Source organism: Phacochoerus africanus, chromosome 11 (assembly GCF_016906955.1).
Source record: "Phacochoerus africanus isolate WHEZ1 chromosome 11, ROS_Pafr_v1, whole genome shotgun sequence".
Classification (NCBI taxonomy): Eukaryota; Metazoa; Chordata; class Mammalia; order Artiodactyla; family Suidae; genus Phacochoerus; species Phacochoerus africanus.
This window is the reverse complement of record NC_062554.1, coordinates 3936741-3956019: the sequence shown is the minus strand read 5'-3', so window position 1 is coordinate 3956019 and position 19279 is coordinate 3936741. Positions and strand designations below refer to the sequence as shown.

General features: G+C 44.2%; 2 protein-coding genes across 2 annotated transcripts; both read left to right on the top strand.

Moving 5' to 3' along the window:
- Positions 1-3633: 3633 nt before the first annotated feature.
- Positions 3634-4587, top strand: LOC125110676 (olfactory receptor 51G2-like). The gene has a single exon (XM_047752110.1). It carries the CDS (start codon positions 3634-3636, stop codon positions 4585-4587), a length of 954 nt encoding a protein of 317 aa, XP_047608066.1.
- Positions 4588-11497: 6910 nt separating this feature from the next.
- On the top strand, positions 11498-12457 carry LOC125111400 (olfactory receptor 51Q1-like). Its single transcript, XM_047753345.1, has one exon. It carries the CDS (start codon positions 11510-11512, stop codon positions 12455-12457), a length of 948 nt encoding a protein of 315 aa, XP_047609301.1. The 5' UTR covers positions 11498-11509.
- Positions 12458-19279: the final 6822 nt, after the last annotated feature.

The window sequence follows — 19279 nt, the reverse complement described above, 5'->3', positions numbered from 1 at the left end:
AGGAGGCTTCACTCTATCTCACAGTTAACCCTCTGGAGGTTTCCTTAGTCAGCAGTCAGGTTTCTAGCTTCCTGAGCCCGTGTGACAGGATGAGACGAAGTATTTCCTAGACTTGGTGGCCAGTGAAGAACAAAACAAAAACTCCAGACCCCCTTGGATTTTAGAAGTAGCTGAGCCATCATAATGTCTTGAGTTAGTCACTCAGTGCATACAATCTTGTTTATATTCTCAGCTGTAAAGTAGAAAGTTCTAGTGCCCTTGTTTTCCTCAAAGATGTGTCTGGAGTTGATACAACTCAGGCAGTGACCAAAAAAAAAAGACCATTGTTAACAGAAGTGTGGGGACAAAGTCTGACTCTGAATGAGGCCTTCTGAGAATGCCCAAGCAAGGAGGCAGAAAGAGTGGGGGACCACCACATCCAATGACGGCTAAAATCGCACATGATTTCAGGGCCACTCTCCGAGGTGAGTAGCCGCATCTCTGTCTTTAACAATGATGAAACGAAGCTCCGCGAAGCTGAGGCAGATCCAGGTGAACTGCACACAGCTTCGCCTCCAGTTCTGTCCACGTCCAAGGATGTGGTATGAACGGGGTCCCAGTCCCCTCTTTCTGCAGATCCGTCGTGTCTAACTACAGCGGACTCCGAACTAAATGATATCTTTTAACCTCTCCCAACCTGAAACCCTCTGTCGTACAAATCCCCCTAAACACAGGGGGATGATGGCCTTTCGAGATCTTTGAAGAAAGTGTGAGCCCTGTTTGCCTGGGAAGGCGAATATACTCCTGGAAAAAGCCTAATTCCTCCGGTCTCAGGCGAAATACTCTGTCTGAGGCAAGCATTTCCTTACACTTAGAGTCAAGGGGCTTTTTTCCTCACAGTCCTCCTCATTATATTCCAGACTTGTCTTTCAGAGTCGCACGTGCCCTAGCTGAAACTAGCGTAGAGAAGAGACCTCGGGGCCTGTGGGACTGTCTCTGAGTATGTGAGGGCCAAGTAGGTTCCCTGGCTTGGGGCTGAACAGTGCAGAGAGGATGCACTGAGCCGGTGCGGGACTCTGTGATGCCAGGGAAGCAAGGCCGTGCTGGTCGACCCGAGACGTGCGGGGTAGAGAAGACCCTTAGTGATGCCCAGCGGGTCACGGGACGATCCCTGTCGGTTCAGCGGTGGCTGCATCGAGAGGTCACCTCGGGGAAGTTGTTCAGCCGGGATGGAGACATGCGCGTGTGCAAATGTAGGAGCAGGTGTGTGTGTGTGTGTGTGTGCACACATGCGTATGTAGGTGAACGTGTTGACAAAGACCCGCAGAGGTCCTCCCTACCCTGTCTGGCCAGAATCCCATTGCTTTTCCTGTGCTGCGCCTGACAGTACGCAGCTTCAAACATACCCAACCTGGGGAAGCGGGCTTTCTCCTTCCCTCCCTGGCCTTCCTGTCCTGCCCAGGAGAACCTTCCTTGAAAGTCTGTAAAGGTCCGTTGTTGTTGCGGTGCCTTCAGAGGTGTGTCTGAGCTGCTGCTCCAGTGGATCCGGTGGTTTGTCTCTGAGGACTGAACTGAAATCGTCTCTACCATCATGGTTACCAAAAGCGGGGTCCGGCTGCGCCTCACTCTAAAGCCAATAAAGCGTCAAGGTGGGCAGAAAAGAAAGTTTGGCTTGTTTTGAATGCCAGCCACTCCTGCCCAAAGCTGACTGCCCCCACGGGCACCCAGTCAACCTGGGGGCAAGAGCTTCTATAGGCAGAGGGAGGGAGCTACTGAAACCATGTACCAGATCTTAAATCTTTGTGTTTTGAGATAAGAGCCTTTTCCCTTAGCCTCCCAGGCCTCCCCTCAGCCGCAAAAGGCTGACTCAGGAGTTAATGATTGGGAAATACTGTTACGGCTAGAAGCTAGTTGAGAGTCTCCGTTATGTTATGTCCTGCTTTGGCCCCACTAACGTATTATTAAAGTCTACTTTCCAGCTAAAGTTATATTGCACTTAGAGTCTGGCTCTTCGCAAATGGTCCCTTCCTTACTCTACTGCTGTCTTTTACTGATGGTTACTTTCTAGTTACAGTTATATCACACCTAGCATTTTCTTCTGTAATTGAAACACTCCCTGACACCCCTTCCCTGTAAGCAATCTTCGTTCCAGAGAAATGGTTAAGGGCCAGTAACCCTGAAGACACCCGGACACCATCACTGAACCTACTGACACTGGATTCGGAGACTCTGGAGTGATCTATGGATGGAGGATTATACAGACCCCTTAATCAATAACCCTGTCTTCTAAGCTAAGCCTATAAAACCCCGCACTAGCCCTTCTCAAGACAGGACACAGTTTGAGGCATTAGCCCACTGTGTCCTCCTTGGCCTGGCAAAGCAATAAAGCTGTTCTTTCTGTTTCACTCAAAACTCTGTGTCCAAGACTTAGTGGATGCCGGTGCACAGAGGCTGCTTTTGGCTACACCGTGGGCAGAAACAGCACCGTCAGCCCTGACACTCATATTGAGGTGGGTCCTGTGATGGTCTGGTCATTTTATTTTGTGAAGTACAGTTAATCTTCGCTTCCAGGATGGGTCTGTTCCCATCTCCTTGAGCCCATTTCTCAGAACTGTAACAGCTAATGTCATGGCTACAATCTGGTCACAATGCCGTTAACTTCTTCTACCTGGTGGGGGTTGCAGTATCTACAAGACAGCTCACAGGACATGGCTCAGAATATTATCCATTGCCCTTGAGCAGGAAGTAAAAGTCCTTGACTCCTTCACTTTGCTTAATGACTGAACTATTACTGTTTGGTCTTGTTTGACTCTTTTCCCCTGTGTCTACATTTTCTCATTTCTCTGATTAAACTTCTTCTTTGACTCAGGTTTTACTACAGACAAAGGCAGGCAGAGGGCACGGGGAGGGGAGGACCATAGGGGGTTCTGCGCCATTTCAATCATAACAGAATATTTCCATGAGCCTTAAAATCTCCACACACATCTACCAACCTTGGTTCCTACCTCATTCTGTCCTTTACACAGAATTTGTTCGGGAGCTTCCTCAAAGCCCAGAACCGCCAAATCCAGGGAGGGTCCAAACTCTATTATTTTCTAGTTTAACTTTTTGGTCACTTGCTCTGGGCTCTGGTCACTGTCACTTCTCAGCCTTGCTTTGGAACTCAAATGTTTATACCTCTATATTAGTTTATCAGGTATTTTAGCTGTCTTTATATACTGAGTCGTTGCCTTGTATCTATATTATTTACCAATAATATCTCTGCCCATCTGTCCCGGGCATTATTCCATATCTTATGCTGAGACTGCCTGCACATACTTGTCTCCCGAGCAGCTTTCCAGACTCAGACATTTCACACCAAGACAGGGCATCCATTTCTTCTTTAGCAGATTCAAGGTGCAGACCATTTTCCTGGATGATTTTTCCCTTAACCTGGAACTTGCCTCTGATGGAGACTTTAACTTCCTTAAAACCATGAGCATCCTGACGGTGGCCATCGCTCGATTTTCAGGCATGAGACCTTGGCCTCCTGAGTCTGTGACCTTTGTCTTCTTCTTCCTCAGTGTCCAGGAGGCTTTCTCCGCTATAACGTCGTCTCACTGGACTATTTTTAACTTTCAAGGCAGCGCCGATCTCGTGGAAGGTGACGTCGACATGAAGAACGCCAACAGCTCTTTGGCGTTCTTGCCAACAACGTTCGTTCTAGTCGGCATCCCCGGGCTGGAGGCAGAGCACACCTGGACACCCATCCTCTTCTGCTTGTTGTACTTCATCATCTTCCTTGGGAATGGCACCATTCTCCACGTCATCAGGACAGACACGGCTCTACACCAGCCCATGTACTTTTTTCTTGCCATGTTGGCCCTGGCTGAGGTTGGTGTCTCTGCATCCACTCTGCCTACCGTGCTGGGCGTCTTCCTTCTGGGCGCCACAGAGATTGGTTTTGATGCATGCCTTCTCCAGATGTTCTCCATCCATTCCTTCTCCATCACGGAGTCGGCTGTGCTGCTCGCCATGTCTGTGGACCGGTTCGTGGCCATCTGCAATCCACTGCGCTACACGGCCATCCTGACTGCGCCCCGCATTTGTGGCGCAGGCGCTATTATTGGGCTGAGGAGCATTATACTCATGGCCCCATTGCCCATGCTCTTAAGGCGCCTGCCCTTCTGTGGCCATAATACCCTCTCCCATTCCTATTGTCTCCACCCCAACCTTATCCATCTACCTTGCGGGGACATTTCTGGCAACAATATCTACGGACTTTTCATTGTCAGCTCCACTTTTGGGCTAGATTCGCTGCTCATTGTGGTCTCTTATGGGCTCATACTCCACACTGTACTGAGTATTACCACGGGCGTGGGGCGGAGGAAAGCCCTCAGCACATGTGGCTCACACGTCTGTGCCGTGCTGGCGTACTATGTGCCTATGATTGGCTTGTCTATGGTGCACCGCTTTGGGCACCGTGCGCCCCCTTGGGTGCCCACCACGATGGCCAGTGCTTACCTCTTCTTCCCATCTATTGTCAACCCCATTGTTTACAGCATTAAGACCAAGGACATCTGTCGTGGCATTGCCCGAATGTTATCAGAGAAGAGAGCCAGAGTTTAGACCAAGGGCAAAGGAGAAAGAGACTTTCTCTGTAATCATGAGTGGTCCCAGTTTGCGTGTTATGCAGATGATGTTGCCTTAAAATTTGGTATCCAACAGGAGGTTCTGCGTAATCTGGCCGTTAACAGGAGTACAGGTGCAAGAGGAGATGGACGATGTATGACAGAACAGTATAAAGAATTGATGTTATTTTATTTATTTTTTTTTGTCTTTTTTGTTGTTGTTGTTGTTGTTGTTGTTGCTATTTCTTTGGGCCGCTCCCGCGGCATATGGAGGTTCCCAGGCTAGGGGTCTAATCGGAGCTGTAGCCACTGGCCTACGCCAGAGCCACAGCAACGCGGGATCCGAGCCGCGTCTGCAACCTACACCACAGCTCACGGCAACGCCGGATCCTTAACCCACTGAGAAAGGGCAGGGACCGAACCCGCAACCTCATGGTTCCTAGTCGGATTCGTTAACCACTGCGCCACAACGGGAACTCCTGATGTTATTTTAAAACATGTTGTGTGACAGGTTTTTCATCAGTTTGCATAGGTGGAGCAGGAGTGCAAGAAGAATTATTTACAAAACATAACCCCCACCCCATAAGGACAAAGTAATCAGAAGTTGGAAGGTGTCCTGAGAAAGTGTACTGAGCCCTGTGCTCTAGGGAAGGAGGAAGTGAAATGGATGACATGTTGTTGAGTTATTGGGACGTGAACTCAGTAGCCAGAGGACACCCTGAGTAGCTCAGAGGAGGCCTCCAGTACCGGCTCTGTGGTGGCATTCACCCATTCTCACCAAGGCTCCCAGCTGGGAGTCCCAGAGCTTATAAATCTTGTTCATTATGCAAATTCTGAAGGCCTCCCACCCGTGACACAGAATCTTTCAAAAAGGCACGCATCTCCCTGTGGATATTAATATTCTCTGTCTAATTGGATATTCCTTTGGAGATATTTGGAATAATGTAAACATTCTACATTTATGTTTTTAAGGAAAGGAAGGAAGACTTTTGAGATGGAAATGTATACTAAGCAATTCATATTACTCCCCACAACAACCCCATGAGATAGTTTAATGCAATTATTATTTTTCAGATGAAAACTGATGCTTGGATACAGTAAGCATCTTGCTAAAATCAACACATTCAGGAGCTAGCCCTCCAGCTTCTAAGCTATTAACCCTTAAACTGTACTGTCCACTAAGAAAGAACTGCAGTTGTGTGGAGCCTCTTAGTAGTCAGTCAGGTATAATTAATTGAACACGCTCAATAGGTCAGGCACAAATCAATCTCTGTTCATTCGTTCCACAAATCTAGACCCTTACAGATAAGGTGGGGACAAGAGAGATAAGGTCCCTTCCTTCATGGAGCTTAGGAATAATTTTTTCTACCACTACAGAGTTCTACTCTCTATTTCCTGAAATGGTATTTTTTTTTACATAATAATTTTTATTTTTTTCCATTACAGCTGGTTTACAATGTTCTGTCAATTTTGTGCTGTACAGCATGCTGACCCAGTTACACATACATGTACACATTCTTTTTTCTCACATTATCATGCTCCATCATAAGTGACTAGACATAGTTCCCAGTGCTACACAGCAGGTGAAATGGTATTTAGAACCAATTTTAAATAAACTTTGTAACACTCTCATACAGAAATAAGCCTTTTGGATATGGAATTAATTTTTAAATGGTTGCTTGTGTTCTACTTTGTAGGGATGTCGAAAATAGCCAAAGATTTTTTTTTTTTTAAGTTAATGCTGTGACTCCACCACCAGGTTTGTAGATTCTGACCTAGGAATTTTCGGTCACCTATAACTCTACCCTAGGTTCATAGCCCTCTGACGAATGGCAAAACTCTGCAGAAAACACTGAATTAGAAATATCAAGTGAAAGCAAGCAGATACACCCCCAGGAAGGGGCACACAATAAATGACCAGAGATGAGAGAGTGGTGATTAAGATAGCCTAGATCTGAATTTACGAGATGTAGAATTTAAGAAAAAAAATTGCAAACTAATGAAAATAAGACGGAAATTCCAGAACTAAAAATAACTGAAATGAAAGACTCATTGGATTGAGTTGAATCATATTAGACACCATTGAAGAAAGAATCCAAGACATAGGAAGATATTTTAGAGTATTTCCAGGCTATACAGAGTTGAAAGCATAAAGCATATAAAAAAATTTAAAGAAAATATAAACTTATGTATGGCATTTTCTGGGAAAGTTAAGTGCACGTGTAATAAGAGCCACAGAAGGAGAGTATCCTGAGGCAGAAGGAACAGTTGAACAATATTTCTCAAAACTGACATAATATCTTAGCCAAAGATACAAACAGCCCTAGGCACCTCATAGTTATACAGCTGAAGAACAAAAATAAAGAGAACATATTAAAAGAAGTCAGAGAAAATAAAGACATTGCCATCAAGCCAGCATATTTTCAGTATGAAGAATAGCAACTCTTTTTCTGATTTCCTAGTAAAAAAATAAAGGGAGGAAAAAAAAACCCAACGGAGTGGTGTCGTCCACCTACTGAAAGACTGAATACCAGTGTACGTTCTGTACCCAGAAAGCATGTTACTAAAAACAAGGGTGAAATGAATGGAGAACTCACTAACTGTAATGGAAGGGCTATCATTCAGCAGAGCCTGCGGCTGCAAGGAGCTTCTTTGTGTATTTATAATTTAGATAAGTACAGTTTCATCATTTCCTTCCCTATGAATCTCACCTGTTAACAGTCTCAGCAATTGTGAAAGTGTTCTTTCATCATATTTCTGCCCGTCAATGTGTTCTAATACTTCTGGATTTTGATAATATGGTGAATAAAAAACTATCTCAATTTGATTTCAATTACTTTCTCTTCCGAGCGATAGTGAACATCATTTCATATAATAATGGAATATTTCTATCTCCATTTCTTTGAAATGTGCTTATCTTCTGTATCCACTTCCTCTTAGGTCAGAAGTTAGCAGATTTTTTTCTGCAAAGGGATAGAGATAAATATTTCGGGCTTCGTGGGCCATATATCTCTTTTCAGAACTACTCAGTCCTGCCATGATAGCATGAAGTCAGCCATAGACAACTTGGAAATAAATGAGCATGAGTGTATTCCAATACAACTTTACATGTGAACACTGAAACTTAAATTTAATATAATTTTCATGTGTCGCAATGTCATTGACTTTTATTTTTTTAATCATCTAAAAAACTTGAAACAATACTTATCTTGTAGGCCATGCAAAAGCACATATACTTAGCATCCTATTTCTTTAGACCGTACCAACTAAACTCTTATAAATAATAATGAAATTAACAGATTTCCCATTACTTCCGTTTGCCTTACTTTTAAAACATTTTATTAGGGAAATATTCAAATATAGATATAGATCTAGGTAAAGGGAATATGATTTTTTTAAAAGCTCATAATCTTTTCATTCAACCTCAACTCTAAGAATTATTTATATTATCAATACTGACAATTTAGACTTTATAGTGATAAGCATAATGTTGAAACTTTATATTTCAACTTTACATTATGTCATTTCAGCCTTAACTACTACAGATGGAGTAATCACACATCTAATTCCACTTCCCAAATGTGTGCAATACTACCCACCAACCAAATTGTGTTCTTTGTTTGATGTCTACCTTGTCAGGATTTATAGCTTATATTCTGCTCTGTAATCAATTTGTTCCTTTTGAAGCAGTTGCAATGGTATAGAGGTGGAACTTCCTGAAGCTAAAAAAAAAAAAAGCCGAAAAGCCAAATAAGCCAGACACAGGAGGAATCACAAAGAGGAGCCATATTTGCAAAAAACCCTGTGCCTGTGGTGGTGGAAAACAAGAGACAGTCACAGTGAATATTTAAGCAGCTGCTGATTTCCACTGTCTGGAGAGAAGTGTCATCTGAGTAAAGTCATAGATAACCTCCTAGGCCAGTTATCTCTAGAGACTTCCTCCTGGGGAAGAAGTAGAATACCGTTATGTTGAGGCTAATACCTGTAAGACGCTAAGAGAAGCATCTCATTTTGCCTCTGAGACGTCTGAATCATCAAGAGATCTGGAATGCCTTCTTCAGTCTGCAAACTGTATCCAAACTGAGTTTGGTCGCACTCAAGATGACAGCAGCAAAGGGCAACTTTGTTCCAACATACTTGCCCTTCTCAAAACTGCATAAGATACTTTAGGGAGAAGAAGGGGATCTAATAGCACTGAAAAAAATAAATAAATAAATAAATAAAAAACCTGCCAGGATTTGAGCTACGTCTTTTCCCCATCACCTAACAAAATCTTCCCATTTTGAGCCAGCTAGCTCAATTGTTGGCACATGTTGGTACCACACAGGAACGATGAGCTACTGTTATATTTATTACAATTGTTATTTTTCCTGGTTCTGTCCCTTAGGGCATCAGGTCTCAGAGGACAATCTTCATATTCCCATAAGATTCTTCCAGAAGTTTCTTCATCAACCAGCTGCATTCCAGCCTGGGGTCTTCAGGAGCATAAAATCACACTGAGCCACAGAGCAGAGAAGAGGAGCCCCAGAGAACTCGAAGGAACAAGGAAGCACAAAGGTAGGTCTGGACGGCTCCACTACTGTTTGTATCTTTCCTTTACGCTTCTACAAATGACCAAACGTCTCTCTGATTAGCATGTTCTTTAGAATAAGTTTCAAATACCTCGGCTCTATGAAGCAAGTTCATTACTATTCAGGGCTAAGAAGTTTTAAAAACCTCCTGTCTTTGGTTTTTGTTTAAGTTATAAAGGACATTCTAATTCCTATTATCTACTATTTTATTGGCGACCTCTCATGGGCATTGGCAGTTTCTCTACGATGTTGATGCTTCCATTATGTTTTGTTTCGAAATGTTTGCCTACATTCCTTTTTCTTGATCAGATTTGCTATAGCAGGTTTCAAATTACATCGATGCTTCCAAAGACATAGTTTTTGAATGTTTACCTTTTAAAACATCTTTCTAATTGAAAAATTCCAGGCAGTGCCTGTGTTGGCATGACAATAGCAAACCCGACTGGTATCCGTGAGGATGTGGGTTTGATCCCTGGCCTCACTTAGTGGATTAAGTATCCAGCGTTGCTGTGAGCTGTGGTGCAGTTCACCAGTGAGACTAGGCTCCCCCATTGCTGTGGCTGTGGTGTAGGCAGCTGCAGCTACAGTTCAGCCCGTGGCCTGGGAACTCCCATATGCTGCACATGTGGCCCTAAGAAAAAAAGAGAAAGGAAAAATTCCATCATTTTCTTTATTTTCCCATTTCCCCTAATTTTATTTTATATTATTATTCTAAAATATTTTTTGCATGGAGTGGTCAGATAGTAACATTTATTTATTTACCTATTTATTTAGGCTGTACCTACTACATGTAGAAGTTCCCAGGCTGGGGATGGAACCCATACCATATCAGTGACCTGAGCCACAGCAGTGACAATGCCATATCTTTACCTGCTAGGCCACTGGGAAGATTCTGTAATGTTTATTTTTTAAACAATTTTTATTTTATATTGGAGTATAGTTGATTTACAATGTTATGTTTTAATTCTTGAGGTTAATGATTTTCTAGAGATTCCTATATTGGTATTTATGGCCACTTTAGGGGGATTATGAGTAGACTCCGTGAATTCTAGGTGCTCATGAAATGCTATGTGTATTGCCTCACAAGAAAGCTCACAGTTTTTCTTCTCTGTACACTCCAACATTTAGTTACCGTTCATTTACTCAAAGTATGTTCATTTTTAATTTAAAGAATAAAAATCTCCCTTCACCCCCAGGGGGCAGTATAGTTTCCCCTTTAGAATACGTTGTCGACTGAAACTGTCTCGCATCCCTCCTATTAATTCTCTTCTCGGACCACTTTAATTTAGCTTCTTGTCCCATCACTCTAGTGAAATGCCTTTCCAAAAGCTTACCCCTGGCATTTACATCCCTCACTTGAATAGATGCTTTCCAGTATGTGTTTTACTGAGGGTCGAACAAACACTACACTGTGGCACCACTGCCTTTATATCCTTGGCCTCTGTGACTCCCCCTTTCATTGCTTTCTACAGAATCCTATGAACAGTCCTTCACTATTTCCTTGGCTTACTCTTGACATCTACCCTATTGCTAAATTTTTCATTCTTTAATAGAGCTCTCCTCAATCTTCTTCTTTCTCCTCCTAAATTCTTGCCTATATTATGACATCAACTTCTAGGTTCTCAGCTATTACCAATATGCCAAAAACTCCCAAAACTCCTTACAGACGTCCCTTTTGCTTGGATCCTTATGTGTCTGCCTAGGTGCCATTTTTCTTGGAGCGGTTTTATGAACATCAAACTCAACATCCACAAACCGAAGGTATGATCTTACCCCCAGTCTCCTCCTACTCCAATCGATGCTCCAGATAAAAGTAATTGTCACCATAGTCCCAGGAGTTGCTCAAACAGCACACCAGGCCACACTTGATTTTCTCAAGAGTACCCCGTTTAACCGAACAGAAGAAAGAAGTCAGCATCTTATTTTTCTGTTTGTTGAGTATGAGATTAACTGAAGTAAGTCTGCACATTTGGTTACTAGAGAGTTATTTGAAATACTGCTGAGAGAAGCTTGAGTTAGAAAAAGCACGTAACTAAGTTTATATGTCCACATACATGTATAAAAGAGCTGCTGGGAAATGTACTAAAAAGATTGCAGGAAGCATAAAGCTAAATTTGAGGACATAGCATCAGGCATGGAAGTTGAATAAATAAGGTCATTTTAAAGAAAAATGTATGTGGCAAGAGGACCCAAGCTTCTGCTGTTCCTGCTAACTGGTGTATTGCTCTGAAAAACAATCCAGATACATATTCGGGGTCGAGATTTACTAGATAATGTCTCTCTGGCCATAGAACACCAATGAAATTCTTATTGAAAAACACACAGGTTCTAGTTTTGCATTGATCAAGCATGTCTGAGGGGACTAACAGCACCCAAGACCCCTTCTCCTTCCTCCTCACGGGCATCCCTGGGTTCGAGAGCGCCCACGTCTGGATCTCCATCCCCTTCTGCTGCCTCTACGCCATCTCCATGGTGGGAAACGCCAGCATCCTCGCGGTCATCCGCACAGAGCCAGCCCTCCGCCAGCCCATGTACCTGTTCCTCTCCATGCTGGCCCTGACCGACCTGGGGCTCACCCTCAGCACCCTGCCCACCGTCATGCCGCTCCTCTGGTTCAACGCTCAGGAAATCGGCTTTGAAGCTTGCTTTGCACAGGTATTTTTTATTCATACCTTCTCCTTTATGGAATCTTCAGTCCTGCTGGCCATGTCCTTTGACCGCTACGTGGCCATCTGCCGCCCCCTGCATTATGCCACCGTCCTCACCAGCAAAGTCATTGGCGGGATTGGATCAGCCATCCTTTGCCGCTCTGTCCTGGCTGTCCTTCCCTCCCTTCTCCTCCTCAAGTGCCTGCCCTTCTGCCGCTCCCACCTTCTGTCCCACTCCTACTGCCTCCACCAGGATATGATTCGCCTGGTCTGTGCGGACATCCGGGTCAACAGCTGGTATGCCTTTGCTGTGGTTTTGCTCATCGTTGTGATGGACCCTCTGCTCATCGTGCTCTCCTATGCAGTGATTCTGAGAAGCATCCTGGGCACAGCCTCCTGGACAGAGCGGCTCCGGGCTCTCAATAACTGTCTGTCCCACGTGCTGGCCGTTCTGGTGCTCTATGTTCCCATGGTCGGGGTATCTATGACTCATCGATTTGCCAAGCATGCCTCTCCACTGGTCCACGTTATCATGGCCAACGTCTACCTCTTGGCCCCTCCTGTGATGAACCCCATCATTTACAGTGTGAAGACAAAGCAGATCCGCCAGGGCATCTTGCACCTGCTCTTCCAGAGGAAAGTGCGCTGAGGACTGGAATTGAGATGAATGGGGGTGATTTTATCGTGAAGGTGGAGGTAAGAGCAGGGAGCAGTACCATCAAAAGTGTAAGGAGCTTAGAGGTGGGAAGGAATCGCTCTTGCATGAGAAACATCCAGTGTAAATAAATAAAAATCCTAATTCACAAACTAGAAACTAAAATTTTATAAACCCTATTTTATGTAGTTTTTCAGGAACCTCCCTGCTGTTTGCCATCGTGGTTGTACCAATTTACATCACCACCAACAGTGTAGGAGGCTTTCTTTTTCCTCACACCCTCTCCAGCATTAGTTATTTGTAGACTTCTTGGTGGTGGCCATTCTAATCCGTGTGGGGTGGTAACCCACCGAGTTTTTCACTTGCATTTCTCTCCTGATTAGTGATGCCGAGCATCTTCTTTGCCTACTGGCCATCTCTGTGTTTCTCTTTGGCCAAATGTCATTTTTAGGTCTTCTACCCATTTTTTGATTGGGATTTTGTCGTTGTCGTTGTTGTTGAGTTGTATGAGCTTTTTGTGCATTTTTGAGATTGAGCTCGTGTCAGTTGCACCTTTTGCCAAGATTGTCCCCCCTTCTGTGGGTTGTCTTGTTATGGTTTCCTTTGCTGTGCAAAAGCTTTTGCGTTTCCTTAGGCCCCATGGGTTTATTTTTGTGTTTGCTGTTGTTATTCTAGGAGGTGGATCCAAAAAAATGTTGCTGTGATTTCTGTCGGTGAGCATCCTGCCTAAATTTTCCTCGAGGAGTTTTACAGTATCTGGTACCTTGCATTTAGGTCTTTAATCCACTGAGTTTAATTGTGTGCATGGTGTGAGAGACTGTTCTAATTTCATTCTCTACAGGTACCTGCCCTGTGTCCCCAGCACCACTTATTGAAGAGACTGTCTTTCCTCGACTGTATGTTCTTGTCTCCTTTGCCATATATTGCTTGGCCCTGGGTGCTTGGGTTTCTTTCTGGACTTGCTGTTCTGCTTCAGTGGTCCCTGTTTCTGATGTTGTTCCAAGACCCTGCTGGTTTGCTTTCTGTAGCTTTGCAGTATTATCTGAAGTCGGGGAGCCGGAATCCTCCAGCTTCATTTTCCTTTCCCATGTTGCTTTGTCTGTTGGGGTCTTTTATGTTTCCATATACATGTTCAAATAGTTTGTTCTAGTGCTGTGAAGGATTTCATTGGTAATGTGATAGGGACTGCCTTGGGTAGTGGAGTCATTTGGACAGTATTGATGCTTCCAATCCAAGAGGATGGTACGTCTTTCCATCCGTGTGTGTTGCCTTTGATTTCTTTCATCGGCGTCTTAGAGTTTTCAGAGTACAAGTCTTGTGTCTCTACAGGTAGGTTTACCCCTGGGTGTTGTGTTCCTGTTGATGCAGTGGTAAAGTGGAATGTGTCCTTAATTTCTCTGGCTGATCTTTCATTGTTAGTATAGGGAAATGCAGTTGATTTCTGGGTACTGATGTTGTATCCTGCCACTTTATCAAATTCATCAATGAGCTCTAACAGTTTTCTGGTCGTGTCTTTAGGATTTTCTGGTTAGAGTATCATGTCTTCTGCAAACAGGAGTAATTTGACTTCCTCTTCTTTTTCTAACTTGGATTCCTTTTACACCATGTGAGACAGCAATCCTACTCCCAGGCACATATGCTGGCACAACTCGAATTCAGAAAGATACATGCCACCCTGAGTTCACTGCAGCACTCCCCACAAGAGTCAAGACAGGGAAGCAAGCTGAATGTCCGCTGACAGGTGAATGGGTTAAGAAGATGTTGTAACTGAATGCACTGGAACACCACTCAGCCATAAAACCGCGTGAATTCACGTCCTTTGCAGCCACATGGTTGCAACTAGACATTCTCATCCTTCGTGAAGTATGTCATAGACAGAAGAACGCACATGTATATATGCCAGTAGGAGTTATAAGCCAGGCATGTATATACGACTGGGCCGTTTTGCTGTAGAGCAGAAATTGGCACAAGGTTATAAATCGACTGTAATTTAAAAAACAAACTGTTTTACCCTCCAATAGTCAAATGACTTTGAGGAAATAAATATTTCAAACTATAATTCAGTGCATAATTCCGGTTCTGCTTTCTTCACAGTAGTGTTGTTTTTAAGTATGTTTTAAAATACAACATTCTGCTCTCTGATCTCAAGATGCTGTTAAGTTCATATGGTTATTTATTGCACCTGTAAGGTTTTCATGCTGTCATGAATCACTCCTCAGCAAAGGTCAGCTGATTCATTCAATGTACATGCGCAGTTAAATGGCACAAGCCGCCAGCTGCCCCGTGGCTGTCAGCATGAGGTCTCTGGGTGCCCTGGTGTGACACAGACATTCCACAATGACAACGACAATCAGCTGATGCTTCACTTGTTTTGCCCAATTGATGTCTTCATTCCAGAGTGAAAAACGTCCCCATAATGCAGCTAACAAGTTGTTAGGCCCATGGAAAGAAACGTTTTTAAAGAAGGAGTTTCCATCATGGCTCATTGGAAAGTAATCTGACTAGCATCCATGAGGCCCCAGGTTCAGTCCCTGGCCTCGCTCAGTGGGTTAAGGATCCAGCGTTACCGTGAGCTGTGGTATAGGTCACAGATGGGGCTCGGATCCGGCATTGCTGTGGCTGTGGTTTAGGCCAGCGGTTACAGCTCCAATTCAACCCCTAGCCTGGAAACCTCCATATGCCGAGGCTGTGGCCCTAAAAAGACAAAAATAAATAAATGAATGAATAAATAAATAAGATGGTGGTGAAATACGTTGGCTTGGAATGCAACAGAAGTAACCTGACATACCTGTTGTTTCCTTTTCTAAAAATCCTTGGGTCCCTGGAAAGTCGCTCAACCTCACTAATCCAGTTTACATAAAAAGAGGAAGACAGAAATTCCTTCCTCCCAGGACCACTCTTAGCGCTGAATGAAACAGTGTTATACGGAAACGGGCGCAGGTCCGGGCAAGTGAGCACCCTGCTATTCACATCTCAGTATGACATCAGATATCTTCTCAGAAGACAAATGCGTATTATCTATTATTTGAACGTTTATGATATGTTTACAGTGACACATACATGTATAGAGACATACATTTTAATATTTTTGACCATTTTATCTCTTTCCAATGTTTCTTTGTTACAAATAAGGCTAGGGAATTCCTGTCAGGACTCAGTGGTACTGAAACTGACGAGTATCCGTGAGGTTGTGGGTTCGATCCCTGGCCTCCCTCCGTGTTGGAGGCTTGTCAGATATGCAGGTGTACAGGCCACAGTGAATCCAAGAAACGAGATGGCGCTTGAGGAATGATGCTAATCTAGGCTTGCAAAATATGTAAGACTTTCCCAGACCCCTGGGGGACAGGGAGTGAGACGGGAGATGCACAGCGGACGAGGGGCTGCTTGAAAGCAGGTGGCCACATACTCCAGAGGTCGTCGATGGAAAGCCATTGACATTCTCGTTCTCATGACCAGAACCCTAAGAGAGCCGGAGGAAAGGGCTTGATTACCTTAAGCATAAGCCGTGATAACCTTTCTCTGGAGGGTGAATCATTTATAGCATCTATGACTGCAAAGGGTCTGTGCCTTGCATATCTGTAGCCTCGATCCGTAACGGTGTAAATGATGCATGTGATTCTGTACGTACAAGAAAGTAGAAAATAGCAAATAAAAATCATGACTTGGCCCAGAGGTTGCTATTGCCTCTCGAAGGTGGTAGCCCCCTGTTCCCCATCCTATTTCTTTGTCTCTTCTTTCTTAAACCTGTGGCACCGCTGACTTTGGGACCTGGGTTGATGCGGGGAGCCAAGGAGATGCAGGGACTCAAGGGAGAGACCTCGCCTGATGGCAGAAAAACCCGAAGGCAGGTTCCTAACCAAGGAAGGGAGCCCACCTGAATGGTGCATGCCGAAGGTGGGCTTCTGGTCAGGACAAAAGCCTGCCTATACGGTGAAAAACAGAGGGCAGGCTGCGACCTGCCTGTGTGGTGCAATGCGAGGGCCGGCCTCCGATTACACGGCTCTCTTGTTGGTGTTGATGGGGAAGAATTGGGCGTTCCCGGGAAAATAATTTCACGTTTGCGCTGGAAGACATGGATTGTTTCTCGGGTGACCTAGTCTTTCCTGTTGTTTTATTTGTTATTCAGTTTTCCTCAGTCTTTCCTGTTATCTGCTTATTATTCTTATTTTCCATCCTTATTTTCCTGTGGTGATTTGTGATTTAGCAAAATTACAGCAGTAATATAAAAATTTCATCCTGATGGACTTTCTGCTATTCAAATCCAATTTGATTAAAAACGTAGTGTTTATTTACTAACTGGTGATACTGTAAGCTTTAGAAGTTGGAGTGTACTACAGACTTAGACAACGTTAGACATATATTATTTATGGTGAAAGAAACCTAGCTATGAGAGTTGTCCTTGATTTTAGAAACTTTTAAGTGAGAGCTAACTGAAGTTGGTTTTCTCATATTGTCTTCCTGCCATGATGCTTTGGAGATAAGCACTAATCTAAAAATAAGACTGACGAATGCGACATCCTTATGTCTGTAGCCTTTTAGGAAGCATGACCTGGGAGTTAACCTTTAGAACTTGACCTTCGGGTATACTTTTAACATTGTGGTGTGATTGAAAACTGTCTATATGAACAATCATCTAGGCCAATAAAATCTGAGCAGTGCGGCGCCCTGAAAGAAGGGACAAAGAGGCTGTCTCCGTGCGCGTTCGCCAACACCGTCCATCCCCGACAGGGTGCGCGTCCCTGGCCGCTGGAGCTGGACTCCGGCAGGTTGACCGGCAGGTCTCATCACCTCAGTGGGTTGAGGATCCAGCATTGCCGTGAGCTGTGGTGTAGATCACAGATGCAGCTCGGATCCCTCATTGCTGTGAGCTGTGGTGTAGATCACAGATGCAGCTCGGATCCCTCATTGCTGTGGCTGTGGCATAGTCTGGCAGCTGTCGCTCTGACTTGACCCCTAGCCTGGGTACTTCCGTGTGCTGCACATGTGGCCCTAGAAAAGGCTAAGGAACACTTTTTCGCAAATTTTGTCCTCACTAAATGAGGAAATAATGAGTTGAATGAGTTTTATTCTCATTTAAAATGATTTCCTCATCATTCCGTTCCAGAAGTGAATGTTATGTTCCAAAGAATTTGAATGATGTCAACTGTAACTATAATAAAATTATTTTCCAAAAACTATTGTATGTGCTTTACTTCCTTTAGGAAATAGATCCAAAAATCCCACTCTTGGGCATATATCCGGACAAAATTTCCTTACAAAAGACACGTGCACCTGCATGTTCACTGCAGCTCTATTCACAATAGCCACGACATGGAAACAACCCAAATGTCGATCGAAGGATGATTGGATTAGGAAGATGTGGTGTATATACACAATGGAACACTACTTAGCCATAAAAAAGAACAAAATAATGCCATTGGCGGCAGCAAGGATGGAACTATTTAGAATCTCTTACTGAGTGAAGAAAGTCAGAAAGAGAAAGCCAGATACCATATGATAGCACTCATATCTGGTATCTAATATACAGCACAGATGAACCTTTCCACAGACTAGAACATCATGGACTTGGAGAAGAGACTTGTGGTTGCCTGGAGGGAGGGGGAGGGAGCGGGATGGATTGGGACATTGGGGTTAAGAGATGCAAACTCTTGCCTTTGGAGTGGATTAGCAATGAGATCCTGCTGTACAGCACTGGGAACTATGCCTAATCACTTATGATAGAGCATGATAATAGGAGAAAAAGGTATGTATATGTGTATGTGAAACTGGGGCCCCAAGCTGTACAGTGGGGGAAAAAATTGTACTGGGGAAATAACAGTAAAAAAAAAAGAAGTTACAAATATTAAGCAGGTTCCTGCATGTTATGCCCCTGTCTGCAGATGATATTCTCATAAAAAAACTCAGCTCTTTTAAACGGTTAGAAACACCACGTCTACACCTTCCATGACTGGATTCCTGGGTAAGGTGGGATACGTATTAAGTTGTAGAGCACATGGTGACACGCGTGCTGGCAGTTGTATTTCACCTTTTGCCGTGACCTTTGTTGGCGTCGTTCTTCTAAAACTGTCATTGTGTTCATGTTGAAAATGGTATTGATACATACCATTGTTCTCTATATTAAAAATATCAAGTTCTTTATGGCATGCTTTCAGAAACATTTTGGGAAGTTGGTTTTAAAGCTCATCCCTGTTCCATGAGGAATATTTACTGTCTTGATCCACATCCATTCATCCAAAAGAGCTCGCCCTGCACAGCCACTCTCAGTTGCCAGGGTCTTGGCAGTGGGAGTGGAAACGCTCATTCTGCTTTCTCTGCTTCTGGATGGGGCTTTACCTCTAATCACTCAGTGCATTTGGAATGCAGTTGGGTGTGAACGGTGAAGTGGTTCAGCACATGACTAAGACGCGACCCATTGTCTTTCCTAGGGTAGTTTTGATACAGCTTTCCCTGTCTGCTTTCCTTATACTGTGTTAGAATTACATTCTCTTAGCATTTCCAGAGGGTGGCTGCCAGGGGAATGCTCCTGGCACTTGGCGTGCAGCATTCCTCTTCCCTGCAGCTCCCCTGGACCTTCGAACTCAACTCTGGCTTCCGACTGCTTATGGAGAACCGTTCCTCAGAATTCCCGCTGTAGCTCAGCGGGAACGAGCCGAACTAGTATCCATAAGGATGCGGATTCAACCCCTGGCGACGCTCAGTGGGTTAAGGAACTGGAGTAGCCACGAGCTGTGGTGCAGGTCACAGACACAGCTCTGATCCCCAGCTGCTGTGGCTGTGGTGCAGGCAGGCACCTGCAGGTGCGAAGATTTGACCGCT